This window comes from Lycorma delicatula, chromosome 1 (genome assembly GCF_047948215.1).
Source record: "Lycorma delicatula isolate Av1 chromosome 1, ASM4794821v1, whole genome shotgun sequence".
Lineage (NCBI taxonomy): Eukaryota > Metazoa > Arthropoda > Insecta > Hemiptera > Fulgoridae > Lycorma > Lycorma delicatula.
In genome coordinates this window covers 326008372-326024493 of record NC_134455.1, presented here as the reverse complement: position 1 = coordinate 326024493, position 16122 = coordinate 326008372, and the positions used below count along the sequence as shown (strand labels likewise).

The 16122-nt window shown below is 28.1% G+C and overlaps 1 protein-coding gene across 1 annotated transcript in view; it reads right to left on the bottom strand.

Annotated features, from left to right (window-relative positions):
- The window catches only part of Cep290 (Centrosomal protein 290kDa), a 220744-nt gene that overhangs the window by 21886 nt on the left and 182736 nt on the right, over positions 1 to 16122 (bottom strand). The window contains exons 36-38 of the mRNA XM_075382073.1: positions 7421 to 7466; positions 5227 to 5364; positions 3182 to 3296 (exon numbers count right to left, since the gene is read on the bottom strand). Of these exons, the coding sequence (XP_075238188.1) occupies positions 3182 to 3296; positions 5227 to 5364; positions 7421 to 7466 (299 nt within the window). The remainder of the gene's footprint in view (positions 1 to 3181; positions 3297 to 5226; positions 5365 to 7420; positions 7467 to 16122) is intronic.

The following is a 16122-nucleotide window of genomic DNA, read 5'->3' as shown; positions in this document are numbered from 1 at the left end:
AGCTTTTCTTTGTTATTATGTGTATTTGATTGCTCTAGTAATCATATTTGTAAATATGTTAATTTAATGAGACCAAGGGTGATCTGACTTTTTATGAATCTATAAACTGATGTTTCAATTTAGTTGTCCTTGTTTATTTCAATATTGATATCTAAATAATTTAACATTCTACTATTATCTATTTCAAATGTGAATTTTAAATTTTCATTGTAAGAATTTGATTTCATATATTATTAGATGTACACTGTTTATTAATGGGTTATGTATAATGAGAATATCATCAACATTTCATGTCCACATTAAAACTTTACATGTATGAGTGAAGCCCAAATTTACTCTCAAAATCCTGTAAATATATTTCTGATAGTGGAAATCCCATAGGTAGGGTATTTTTTGTGTATAATATTTGTTATTAAATTCAAAACAGTTTTGTTGATGTATATTTCTTATAATAGAGATGGCACCTTTAATAAGGTATTGGATCTTCTTGGTTACTTTTTAATCTACTTTTTTATTTTTATGGTATGGTCTATTGGTATTCTATGATACATGATAGTTATGTTAACTAACTGCTCTAGTGTATTTACATTTAAGCTATTTAATTTATTTATTAATTCATTACCATTTTTTATATTGAATGTATTAGGTAAATTCATTTTATTCCTAAGAATTTTATAGATTATTTTGGATATGACATAACAGGGATAGATTCAAAATTGATTAAAGGTCGCATTGGGATGTTTAATTTATGAATTTTTTCAAACAGTTGAAAATTAATATGATACACATCTAATATCAGCATACAAACCTAATATAACACAGAATAAAATATTTAAAAATCAAAACTAATAATAATAAAATAAATAATCTGTGTGGAATTTATTATATTAAATATAATGGCTGTAATGGTATTTATAAAGAAAAACAAACAGATCCCTTAAAACAAGATTTCTTGAACATTATAGAAATTACAAAAATAAAAATTAGGTTTATCTAATATGGCAGCCCATCTGATAAACAATTAACATTTTATTTCTGATATTAACACATATTTAGAAATATTCGAAATTAATAAAGATGACATAAAATATATTAGAAAAATGTTACACATATAAATAAATACAAACATAATTTCAATTTGATAAACCATCAGACAATGTTTGTGTGAGATTGTCTTATAAAAACTGCAACAGATAGCAGCATTCATTTAAATTAATATGCAAAATTCATTACTTGAGTATTTTTATTTTTAAAATTAAACTTAACTTTTAATAATGAAATTATTTCAATCATGACTGAGGATGCAGGATCTGTAATAGTACTTCCATGAACATTTATTTTAACATATGTTTTACCTCATTATTCTGAACTAAGTGGTTTTGTTAATAGAATTTAGATATATATGAGAATACATATTTAAAGCAATTGACCAGAATTGCTTTGATGATACCTTGCATGATGGTATAGTACTTTTTTTGAATGATTACATTTTCAAAATTTGTTCAATCATGAACGAATTGGGCATTAGAAGGTGCTTCACTACAGTTTATACACTTTGCAAAATCTACTATATACATGAATTATCATTGTATGGAATGATTCTATGAATCATTTGGGTGGATTGTTTTCTTCTTTTTTTAATAAATTTTTAACCTTAATGCAATTACTGCAACGTGCATCCCAAGTCATATTTTATATAATTCATTATAAGATAAGTTGTCTTCCTTTATTCAGTTAAAATCTTAAAACTTAACAAACTATTAACTTTCTTAAATATTTAATAGCTTTATTTTCAGTTAACAATTCCCATTCCTGAAAAGGATTGCTTGAACAACTTATGTTAAGGTTATTATTAATTAAAAAGGATAAAAAAACTTAACCACAATTTTTACTAAAATTATACGGCTTAAGACATTTCATAATAATAACATTATAATTTTAGAAATAAAAATATTTTATTGACGTTAAAATTATTTAATGTTTTCTAACAATTCATTTAAGCATAATTATTAATTTACATTTATAAATTGAAAGAGTTATTACATTTATTTATAATGACAACTAATTTAAAATTAGTTTTATTACATTAACAAACTTGCAAATATAGTTTAAAACATAAAATTATTCTTAATTATTTCTATGAAAAACAATGAAATAATGTTTTACAGAGACAACATCTATCCTCCTTTGGGAATTATGACTGAATTTTTTACATGGTTTGATTGGATTCTTTGTCATTGGTTTGACAATTGATTCGACACATGATTATGATGTCGAACAATTGTCTTTTTAAGGAAGCCTGAGCCTCTTCTCAGGTGTATCTGGACATAAAATTATTAATTGAAACATATAACTGAGCTGTTTCCTTTCTTGACAAAGATTCCTCAATCTACAGAGGAATTGTGTGTGGGATGGATGCCCAAGGGTGCCTTGAGCTAAATTTCTTTGAAGAAAAATTATTTTTTTCTTAATCCTCTTATTTCTTTATCTCATTCTTCCCAATGGTTCTACAGATTAAGGGAAAAATGCTCACTATATCTGTGCAATAGACCTGGATACCTTTAAAAGTAGTGAAATCTTGTAGTTTATGTGGTTTGGTGGGAGAAATCTATGTATAGCTCTAACCAGAGATTCTGTTTTTTAACTTGTGATTAAACAAAAACATAACCTGATGTTGAAGTATATTTCAGGCAAAGTCAAATCTTCTAATTATTTATAATACAATACAGATTGATGACTGAATTATGACAGTTTGTTTATCTCTAACTAGGAACTGTAAGAAAATTGTGTTGTATAATAAATACCTGAAAACTGTTGGTGTCTAGTACATAACAAATTAGCTTAAATAAAAGCTAACAAAATACTGGATTAATGGATTATAAAAATAGATATTTCGCAGTACATATTCAGCAAATATAAACAAAGTATATATAGTTTTGATTATATAATATATAATTGTTGAAAATCAATAAAAATAAAATCATTTAGTCAAAATACAATTTTCATAAACATACTGACCAATTATCAGCATTATCATTGAGCAGTATATAATAAAATAAATAAGAAATAAAGGAGTAATTTTTAATGAAAAATTACTCCTTTGAATCATTTGAATAGATTGTTTTCTTAAAAAAAGTGCAAAAGCAAATAAAATATAAATAAATTTGTTAAAATTACTAACGACAGTTACTCTTCTCCTGCTGAAGTTGGGCTTCAAGAGAAGACACTTTGTCCAGTGTATCCATGTAACTTTCTTGTGCCTTCTGCAATTCTATTTGAAGTTTCTCAACATAGTTCTACAACAAAATAAAAGAAGGAAAATGTTATATTGAAATTATCCTTACTAACAGCCTGCAAACCGACATTATTAAATATTATTCCAGTTGGTTTTTTTTCATTTTCAGAGTTATCACTCCAGAGATGGTGCCAACATTAAATATACAGATAACAAAACATCCAAAATCAGTCTAAAAGTAAATAAATTTTCATCATTATATTGTGCTTGTTTCTAATTCAAGTTTTAGATATATCTGAACTTCTGAAATATGATTTTCAGAAAACAGAATTTTAACAATTTTATTCCACTTACCTTTGTCTTTAATTGATGTAACTGCTAGATTTTGTCATTGCTGATGTTATAAACGAATTAACATAACAAAAGAATCAAATATAGTACTTATGTTAAATTTTATGCTAATTCTGTTTACAATTAAAATGAATTAAGTCAAACTCCCATCAAAACTTGTAAATAAAAGTTTATATGCAGAAACAGCAGTCTCCCTTTGGAGACTCCATCTCTGTCTTCCTTTGGAGACTACGTTTTCCCCCCCTGTAAACTGAAGCGGTGTTGGAACAACATTTAGATAATCAGACAATGCAGATGTAAGAATAAGTATAATAAACAATTCATGTAATCTGTGTTGTTATCTGGTAGAGGCATAGATAAAATAAAGCCAATGATTTCAGACAGTTTAGCATTGCAATTTTCAACCTATCAACCACCTTGAACCTTGTTAAGTAAAACATTTCTTGAGGTGAAGGAAGATGTATAATTTTAGATGGTTTGGACTGTAAAGGAATTGATAAAAAATTTCCTCTCACAATTAATTGCTGAATCTTCCTATCTGTGTGTGAATGCTCACATAAGTTTTGAATACAGTCATAGTAATTGCTTACTCCACTTCTATAAAATTCACCACAAGTAAACTTTGTAGCTGTAGTAACAGGGGCTGCATCTTTTGTTACTTTAGTTTACTAGAATATTTTTTAGTTTTGAATGATGCATTGTAGAAAAACAACAAAGTTTAACGCCAACTTAATGTACAATTATGGTTGAAAGGTGTCCTTTTTAATTGGATATTCTTAAGAAATTCACTGTATTTAATCTTCATTTATTTTCTCTGTGGATGTGAATAAAAAGAGTACAGTAAGCACTGCAATTGATCCCTTTACTGGTTTTAAGTCTATTGACAGTTTAGATATCATGTAATTACAAAAGTAACAACCAAATACCCTCAAATGATATATTACAAATGACAGTTGTCATTTGTAGACTCCTGTAGAACAATGCTTTTACTCACAGTTTCTTTGATTTTTTTTAACACCAAATATTTTGTTCTTCAGAACTTAATTTAATTTTAAAACAATAAAAATATTTAACTTTTTTATTTATTTGTATTATAAATCAGATGTAAATCCTATGTGATATGCACAGATATCTGCAATATTAATATTACAACCTCAATTCCAGATTGAATACAGAGGATTTCTTAGGGATATCCATTTATCCCTGCTTCTACAGCTAAAAAGATTATCTTTGGTGAATTTTATAGAACTGGAATAAGCAATGACTGTGACTGTATTCAAAACTTATGTGAGCATTCATGCACAGGTAGGAGAAGATTCAGCAGTTTAATTCTGAGAGGAAATTTTTGATCAATTCCCTTATAGCCCAGACCATCTAAAATGCCTTATATATCTTCTTTCATCTCAAGAAATGAAAAGTTCATTTATTTTCATAGTTACAAAGTATATAATTTATTATATTTTAAATGTTAAAAAAAATAACGAAAAAGGAAGCAATAATACCTAAACCAATGTTTTACTTAAGATATTTATATTAAATAGGTAAACACATAGCCCCTGCCAAGAAAAATTAATAGTTATAAACCCAGAAAAATTATTTATGTACATGTTTAACAAAGTTAACAATTAATTTCATTTTACCTTATCTTTTAGATTATGAACTTGAGAGCCATGCAATTTCTTATTTTCTGTTTGTAATTTCTCAACCACTCGACGCAGCACTATGACAGCTCGTTCCAAATCAGCATAGGTGCGTTTTGATTTTTTACTTCCAGTATCCTACATTTCATAGAAAATTTAAATAAATGAATCAATTTTGAATACAGTGTCTACAATGGCATTTCTAAAAGAGTGTATCTGGCAAGATCACTGAAAATTCTTAAACTAGTGGAGAATTTTGCCAAAAAAATGCGTAAAATAAAAATATATTTCATTGTTTAATTATTTAAAAAATTAAGAGTCTATTAACTTGATACAAAGTGGGTCAGACCATTTAGAGTAACCAAAGGGTTAGAGTAAAATGTAAAATCAAGTTATCAAAATCTAATTTGATTTAACCATAAATCAATTAGTGATTTGTTTTCTCCTTATACTAATTTTTTTATCAATGTGAGGATCTGCTAAAATGGTGTCTGTGCAGTGGAATCAATCACACACCAAATAACAGATAGATGTATTAAGAGCTAATTCACGGTATTTTTTTCACAGTAACTTTACTTTTTAAATAGATTAAGGACCTGCTATCATGATATCATGCTAATAAACCCTCAATTTGTTTCAAAAATAAGTTGCTGAGATAAAACAAATTACTTTATTCATGTACATCTAAAAAAACAGCAAATTTCTCTATATAACTTAGTACTAGCATTCTAACTCAATTTTTTCTGATAGATGTCACTTTCTTGATAATGTCATCAACTTACTGGTCCTACAATTCATTTAAAAATTAAAGGCTATTAAATTGTTTATTTCACAATAGGAGGGAACTCAAATGAAACCCTTCAATATTTTTTTAAAATTAATTTGTAATTTAATGGATATACTTTCCCAATTTTTCAAAGTAGTCTCCATGACACGCAGGTAAATGTTCCACATATTCAAAAGTGTATGATGCAAAATGTACGTACCAAAGTCATTTTATGGATACTTTTAGAAAAGACGTGTAGCCACACATGCACTGCCTGCTTCACCTCTGTTGGACCTGTAACAGTTATCTCCCAAACTCCTCTTTAGCTGTCCAGTGAAAATCACTTGAGGGAAGGTCTGATGAATACGACAGACGTAGAAGACACTTGAAAAGACACATATTGGTTGAATAGAATAACTAAAGGGAGACCAAAGACTTGAACATTTTCATACTGCAAACATCTTGAACTGAGAGGTCCATGTTGTTTGGAGCTGAATGCAGATTGCAGGTAATTCTTGGGGAGATCTGCTTATGCTGCTTTAGTAACAATATTCACTCTGGGTGCTCCAGAATTACTCTTCATTCATTCTAAAAGAGAATCAATATAACCTACCCACCAAAGGTAGATTATGGAGTTTTTTTATAACAGTAAAGAGAATGATCTACATGATGAATGCTTTATTTTCTGATTGATGGTAACAAACACAAGTTTAGCTTTGGTGGCATTCTTCCTCAGATATCATCACCTTCTTCAAAGTATTCCAGATTCTCCACTTAACATCAATTCATTTCTTTCAATCCAGTAATCAGTGTCGCCCTTACCTTCCAGATATTTTGTTCCACTGCTGAACATTGTGAATAATAAATATATGGGATTAATATATGTTACATCAGAAGGTGCCAGATGACGCCCCTTCAAAATTGGTCTACTTTTAAAGGGAGAAGTGATTAAAATATTTGTTTTTTTTTTGATAAAGTATTTTTGTTTTTATGAGCCAAGATTGGAAAATTTTTGATCACACCTCGCATTTATTAATAGTGATAAACTCTGTCTACAAATTTCTGAAAAATAACTAGGAAAAGATCTTAAACTCTTAAAAAGTTAAATACAAAAAAGATTTTTTTTTTTTTTAATTGCACATTTTTTTCAAAATAGAATTTTATTCTTAAGAATACAGTATTTTAAGTAAATAAGTTAATAATTTCTTTTATAAAATTTTTTCAGGTTTTTTTTTTTTTAATTTATTTGAAAAGAAAAAATATATTATGGAAGAAAGCAAAGTAAATATTTTATATGTTTTTGCTGTTTTCATGTTTAGTTTTGCTGGTATACATTATCAATTTTCAGAGAGGCAAAATGACTGACAAGTGAATGAGGGGTTTATGTTCAGTATAAAAAAAGGGATAACAAATAACAAGTATACTTACCCTTGTTACTATTGAATCGCTATTATCACTTTCTGGAGTAACATCCCTAAAAATAAGCAAAAACAAAAATTATGATTTTCAGTGCTCATAAATATGGGCAAAATTCTTAATATTTAATTAAACTACAAATTTATTATAATATATTTTTAATAAATTCATCAAAAACACTAAAAACAAATATTATATAAAAAAGGAATGTTATGCTAAAAAAGAATCTCTTATAACAACCACCTTCGATAGGCAACTAGTTATTTTGAAATCATATGTAAATAGAATATTAATTAAAAACCAGTGTTATTAATTACTATTAATATTGTTTAATATTGTTTTGGAGCAAGAAAAGCTATGCAAATAAAACCTATGGAAAAGCTTTTAACTCAGAAAGTCACATCTATTAATGAAAACAAAGTCTGTTGTATTTTTTGAAAGATGAGCTTGTTTGATAACTATTACATAGATAATACAATCACGCAAGGATTTTCTCTTCTTTTTATAACAAAAAGAAATCAAACATTCTAAAAGAAGTAGCTGATGCACTCAAAGGTTCAGTCCTTTGGCCAGTGCTAATTTAATATTAATTTATGATTTAACTTTCACTCTGTACGTTTTGTAGATGATACCAACGCAACTGTTAAAACTGAATCCATCAATGAACTATTTCGATAACAAATTTATGTTTACCAAAAAAACTAATTTAGTGTTACTCAGTTTGAGAAATTGTAATGTTCTTTCGAACCCAAGATATATAAAATTTTTAGAAGTTAAAACTGGCCTGGTTTTAATTTTGACTTTACTCACAGAATTCAATATAAAAATATCATCAATTCCATTAATCCATTTTGCAACATAAGGATCAGTTATTTTAAATGTTTTAAAATTGCATATATTGGACATACTCATAACATATAAATTTAGTGTACTAATGTGGGGAGCCATTCTTCACATGCAACACTTTTGCTGTTCAGAGAACAAACATCACTGGATCCTCAGGTTGGATGTTGGAATAAATTTATTTACAACATATTTGGGCAGACTTGCTTTTCTGTATATTATAATACACTCTGTATGTAAACAGTAATCAAGACAAATCTTCGGCTAATATTGATCCACATAGTTGATGTTAACAGTAAAGACTATTACAACTGTCTTATGAGTACAACAGCTTAAAATTAAAAACAAAAAGCTCAAAACATTTAATTTAATAGCCTTCATTAACTGAACAATTTTTTTAATATGTTAATATGGGAATATGTATGAATCAGCTAATGAACAAATAATAGCTAATGTATTATTGCTGTTGTATATCAATATAATAAATACTACTGAATGTTTTCATTTCTATGTAGTTTGTGGTAATTTCTGTAACTGATGTTATTTTAAAAATGCTATTTTACTATTGCATTGCCTAAGAGAAAATTAGAAATATATAAATAGACATAAATATAAAATTGTCACATTTATAACTATTACTAGCTGCAGGGCATGCCTACAGCACGCCTCCGGCCTCCGCAGCTAGGCCCTCCGGGTGGGGTCTCGGAATGGGATTATTAGTTGTCCAAAATTGATTACCTCTTATATAAAAGTTTTTTTTTTTTTTGAATGATAAAATAATTTTAGGAAGGTATCTCAGAATGGATTTGACAACAAGCTTTGATGGTGATATGTAAGATTATGTGAAAGTCAGCTACAAATGAAAGATTTTATGTTTTTGCCAATTTCTTTTTTATGCGTGATGAATGGCCTAAAGAGTGGGGTGCAAGCACGCATAAGAAAAAATTGGCAAAAGCATCAAATTTTTAATTTGAAGCTATGACTTTCACATAATCTTACATATCACCATCAAAGCTTGTTGTCAAATCCATTCTGAGATACCGTGCTAAAATTATTTTTGACATTTTAGTGCGTTTAATTTAAGAGTGGTGTTTATTTTTACATATATTATATTTTCTACTTTTTAGTCCTCGTAAGTTTATATTTTACACCTGCGCTAGCGTACAAGTTTGAGGGTATTTAGCGAAAGATCGGGCGGTACGATTTACGGTGGGTGAGTGCAAACAAACATGGGGATAAACGACTTAATTTCCGGATAATCAAGATCCGGTCGATCAGGATTATACCCGATGCGTTAAACAGTTAGCAATTAACCTGCTGATACATACGCCGTTTGAATCGTGAAAATCGTACGAGCAGTTGCCGAGTTATTACGGTAGCCCGCACCACCTCTCGAATTTCCGAACATCGCCCTGGGGCACTTGAAAATATTATCATTCTACGAGCACGGATGTGGCGTCGTCGAGAGGGTCGAAAAATTTTTTAAGGCGTTTTCGAGATATTTGCGATTTTCGTCCGAAAATTGGATCCGGTTAAAAGTACTAAATTTTTCCAAAACTTCGATATATAATAACATAAGTATACACTTGACCATCACGAGACACGTACTAACGAATTGGGATTTTCCGCTAGTGATCGGTACCTTATGATACTAAGGTAAGGGATGCACAGACAGGTACACATACAAATGTCGTTTAGTAGGGTAGAATTATCTACACAGATAACATTTCTTTTCTCTACCACCAAAAAGGTTTTATTTAAGGGATCATTAAAATACTGAATTTTGGAATAGTCTATTTCAACAAAAATATTAAAACAAATTACAAAGCTGATTAGGAATTGCTTTGCTTTCCTTTTTTTCTACAATAAGTTAAATTATTATGTAATAATTTTCCATTGTAAATCAGTAACATTTGTCCTCAGTCATTCAGTGATATATTTACCAAATGTTAAAATGATTTTGTCATCAGGACACCTAAAATATTTACAATATTAGCTATTTATATTTCTGTATACCTGAAGATGAACACAGGGTTGAAGGAAAAGGATATGCAAAGAACACATAAAGCATGTACATTAAGTAAATGAAAGCATGTTTTTTGCAGGTACAGGTCATTTACAACAAGTAAAGTACATTTAAGTGTGCATTGAATTTATGGTGCAGTAGTAATATAAATTTATATTTTAATTATATGTCAAGTCCTAGAGTTCAGTTTTTTGAGAGAAAATGTTAATACAGTTATAATATGTTTATTCAAAACTCATTATGTTGAACTAAATCTTAGGCTGCAAAATTTGATCATTAATATTGATGCTTGCAAACAATTGGATTGTAGGGGGATTTAAAATCAGATGGTAGTGAAATAAAAATTTCAGTGTCCAATTTTACACAATCTATTTCTTAAATTAACAGATAATAATACTAAATGGAAACTGCAAGAAGATGGAAAAATATATGCACTTAATAAAAAAATAAAAACTTAAGAAATCATTATGGTAAATCAACTCTAATATTCTACAGCGAAGAAAAAAATAGCAAAAAACTTAAGAGAAGATGCAATAACATAGATTATGTTATTCATAAGTGAAAGAAAATTGAAAAACCACATAGATCAGAAAAAGTGGAATCAATCAATTATAATAAATATCTAGATTAATTATAATTTAATTTAAAATATATGGAAATTTCAAAAGTATTTCTTAAGAAAAGAAATGTAATCTTTGGTATATTGAGGATATCATTTGTTTTTTTAAGATTCATATTATTCCTCTGTATTGTTAAATTACATTTTAAATTCTAATAATATAAACCACCTAGTACAGGTGGAAGTTTTGTTGAAAAAAATTAATTTAATACAAAATTATTTTGTTAGCAAAAATATTAAAAGCAGTAAGGAGAATTTTACAGTACTATGTAAAAATACTTTTAAAGCAGAAATTAATGAAAGAAATTATACATTTTTGTTCTAAATTAAGAATCAATGCGTAAATATTGTGGTAGAATTAATTCTGTCAATTGTAAAAAAGGTGGCAGATTATATAGAGGAGCTTAATATATTTTTATTCAAGTTACCAGTAATTTTAAGGGGCAATTTTAACACAAAAATAGGAAATTTAGTTCAGTGGCAGAAGGTGAACTTAATTATATAGATATTTTCATGAGCAGGGATTAAAATATATTATGCCAAAAAATTAGTTGTTGATTGACGGAGTGCAACTCATTTCATAATGGGGGAATGCTAAAGTGATGACACAGGTATACAGTTTTGTTCATATGATGAGTGTGAAAACAACACACACTACCTAGACTGAAATCTTGATTACCAAGATGATAAGGTATTTAAAACATTTTTTCAAAAAAAACAAAAAAACGCCCAAATGCTATATGAATTCCACAACATGCCCTAAAGGATTGGTGATTTTATATAAAATATCATTTTGGAAGGTAGAATAGAGCCAAGAACATTTAAATCCTGGTGCATAATAAAAAAAAGAAAAGAAAATTGAAGTGATCCAAATAAATGTGTTACTCATTAGTACATTGTCAAAAATAGTCACATCCCAATTACGTTAATGGATAAAAAACTGAAGGAGGATCACCTGAAAATTAATTCAGTTTTGCTCCAGTAGTAAGTCCCTTTAAGAGATTTTGTGGATATTTGTGAGGCATTTGATTCAATTATGTCAGATTAAAGATAAACTAGGGTCTAAAGGTGTAAGTGGAAAGATTTTTGAGTTTGGGAATTATTTATGTTCAAGCATTTATGATAATTCAGAAGGGATCAATTATCCTGCAGGGATAATTAGGATTGTTCAACAGGATTATCTCAGCCACAAAATTTTTACTGCCTTGTACGAAGTAAAGTAGTATTGATGATCGTGAAAAATTTTGTTTTGCTGATTTCAACGGAAGTACCCCATTTTGACCATTCCTGAATCCATTTTGACTAGTTTCAGAGTGACTTCTGTATGTACGTATGTAAGTATATAATTGTTTTTGAGTTAGGTGAGATATATACATACGTACATACATACAAACTCAAAAATTATTAGCCGTAAGATGTTGAAATTTTGGATTTAGGGCTGTTGTAACATCTAGTTATGCACCTCCACTTTTGATTGCAATTACTGAACCAAAAGTGCCAAAAATAAAAATGGATTTTGGACTTTTTTTAGGTGCAGTAATAAGTTGTAGATAAAAGCTTTTTAACATTATATCATAAGTGGTAGATATTTTCATTGGTTCCAGAGTTATAGCAAAGTACAATTTTAATTAATGAAATATTTGGATATTAGAAGTGAAGGCACATCAGTTCAAATCAGACTTCTTCTTTTTTTAGTAATTGTAAAAAAATTAAAAAAATCAGAAGTTAGTGAAATAAAATTTTATGTACTTTAAAAAATATGTATGTATAACTTAATAGACATTATTACATATGTGTGTATATGTAATATATTTGGTGAAACATCTGATTTATTTAATTTATAAATTATAATTTATAAATTTAAATATAATATATATAATATAATATATATATTATAATTTATAAATTTAAATATAATATATATAATATATATATTTTTAAATTATAATTTAGAATTGTATTATTTTTTAATTTTCTAGTTTAACTTCTGTTTAATTTTATTTAATTATTCTGGAATTTATGTTTAATTTTATCTACATTAAAGTTAACTACATAGTGACTGAAAAATAGACCCTCACAAGATCAACATAGACCCTCACTGAGTCATAGATGCCTGATCTTTAATAAAATGCAAAAATTCTTATCTTTTTGTTCATTACTCCTCTGATATTGTCGGACAATATACTTCCTAAGTTGGAGTTGATCATCATTTCATTTATTTGTTTTTTGTTGCCAATCATTTAATCACTCTTTGGTTTGATATAATTCTTCTGATCTTAATTAGTGTACATGTTCTCTAGTTTTCAAATTTATTTTATATTTATCATCTTCTCTTAATCTTTTTATTCTTTCTTTGGTTTTAACACTTTCTTTCTCTTTATATTTATCATCTCTTAATTTTTCTATTCTTCCCTTCTTAATATTTTCTTTCTCTTCATATTCATCTTGTCATTTTTTTATATACTTCTTCATGTTATTTTTTTTCCTGTATGATTGTTTCTTTTTCATTTTTATTATTCACCAAATAATCCAATAATAAAAACTGAATATTTTACATCGTAAGGTTGAAATTAACATTTGTAACCAGTATATAAATAAACAGAATAGTTTAATCATTATTGACTTTTATTTATGTGACACATCAGAAATCTGAAACTTTTGTTTCAGATCAACAACTCACAAAGATACGAATAATACTGATCTAGTAATAAAGGGACTTTTACTCTATCTTAATATTTCATGTAAGATTGTTGAATTAATCAACAATATTAATAATTTACTTTTGTAAATATTTGATGTTAATAAGAACTAATATTTCAGCAATTGTGTAACTGTACACTTTATTAAAGAATGTAGGATCAAATCTCACTTTCAAATGAAACAAGTTTGAAGCAAAAAATGTGTATATATAATTTAAGAGGTGTACAAGGAAGTCATTTGGTGTCTGCATCAGATTTTCATATATTGATTACAAAACACAAGACGAATCAAATGGACTAGTAACATCTATCTGAGTATGTCAATGAAGAAGATAACTTATAAGGCTGCAACTATGGAGCATCACGACCTCTCTCAATGAAAGCATGATTCAATCCAATGGAAACTTCCTTCCTCACCTTCAGGCAATATATCAGTTGTGTTAAAGATTAATAAAATAATAATTTTAAGGGAAAGCATGTATTAACCCAACACAGCAGCTGTGTATTGCATGAAATGCAGCAATTCTATTTGATGGTAATAAATCTGCAAAATAAAAATTAATTAGATATCTTGAAAGGTCATGTTAATGTGTCACTCATTTGCTACACAGGTATTGTCTTAAAGGATTTATGAGTTGGACGTGGAAGCACAGAATGCAAAAGTGTTGGCCTGACTCATATTATTGTTATATAAATATATATGCTTTCCTTTCCATGTAAGTACATCATGCTAATGTAATTGAGTCATCATGTCTTTATAGAAACATTATAAGATAAGTAATCAGCCATTTGGATGCAAGTTATCAAGACAGAGTCTTGATATAACAATTCTTTTGATATTTTTACTAGCCAGAAATTCCTGGATGCATGCATCCAGGAATGCATCCTGTAATGGGGCATGCATTTCATGCATGCCCCATTACAGATCTACATATATGCAATCTCTCTTCCTGTTATTAATAAACATTAATGCTTTCAAAATATTCTTTCATTAAAGATACTCAGATTTATTAATTACGAGAATCATCCAACTGTACAAGCATGTTATCATATTTTAGAACATTTTTCATCCAATATTTTTATTACTCTAATGAGCCAGTTTAGCCCTGTCTAGAAAATGTAATGAGCTTAACTGGTAGAGATACAAATGAACTATAAATATATATGTCGTGAAGGTAAGTTTGAAATTCTGTAATAAAATTTTAATGTCCTAAGACAGATAATGTCTTCTTGTATAGTCTAAAATCAATAAATAAAATAATATTTAACTAATAATGTTTGATAATAAAAAGACTGTAATTAGTAATAAAGGAAGACTAGGGTAACAGGAAAATTGTGATGCTTTGGGAAGATAATATTGGATTTATTTGTTATTTGGTGGCTATTAACTAGATAAGAGAATCAGGAAGTTGAATTGGATCTTTCCATTTTATTATTTTACCTTGTATAGCATTTTTTATACTCACTCTTTCTTCTGGGTTACTCTGTGTGATTCACAATACCTCATAACTGACAACTTAGCTCTATCTTTCAAGATATTAATTAATTTTTATTTTGCAGATTTATTAACCTCAAACAGTATTGTAGCATTTCATGCAATGCACAGTTGCTGTTGGGCAAATATATGTTGTTATTTTGTTTAAATGATTATTTTATTAATCTTTTTCACAACAATTTTATTCACTAACTAGTACAAGAATTATGTTTTCATTTTTTTATTTATTAGAAAGCCAGAAATAGGTCACAACAAACTGAGGGTGTGACAGTTAAAATATTAATCAATCTCTGCTATCAGTTAAAAAATGCATATTTGAACTGCTCGTATTAAAAATAGGAACCATGCTTAAGAATGTGTATTAGAAGAGAAACGTACTTTTGTGAGCAAAAATACATGCAATATATTCACATTCATACTAAGCATGTACTCATACTATATACAGTATATATAATATTATTATGCAATACTGTACTACAGTTACATACAGTACTATTTTAACAATTTGGTTCCTGCAAAGTTTATTAATAAGGAATTTCTTCCTATTTATGGTGAAAAATGTTTGTTACATAAAATACTGCAAAACTAGGGTTATAAATTCTCTTATCAACATCCAACATCCTTGGAAGACCAACTTTGCTGTTCTGCCTTCATATTGTGACAGAACTAACTGTCATATGGAGAAGATTATTTCAGTTGAAAGGTATGTAAAAAATAACAAATAAATAACAAGGTAATTACATTAACTTCAATATGGTATTTATATGGTGTAGCTGCCTACATAATGATAGTTTAAATTGAGTTTCCAAAGTATATGCCCATGTTGGGTGCTCTGACAACTTATTGTGGAACACAGCACAAATCAAATGGGCTTGTAACAATGAGGCATCATTCATCCCTCTCAATCAAAGCACGATTCAATTCAATGGAAACATCCTTCCTTAGCTTCAGGCAACAGATTTCAGTTTATGCTCTCACATACGCTTACAGTATTTTGGGATTTTGAAGAGTGCTCCTAATCCATTTCTAGAA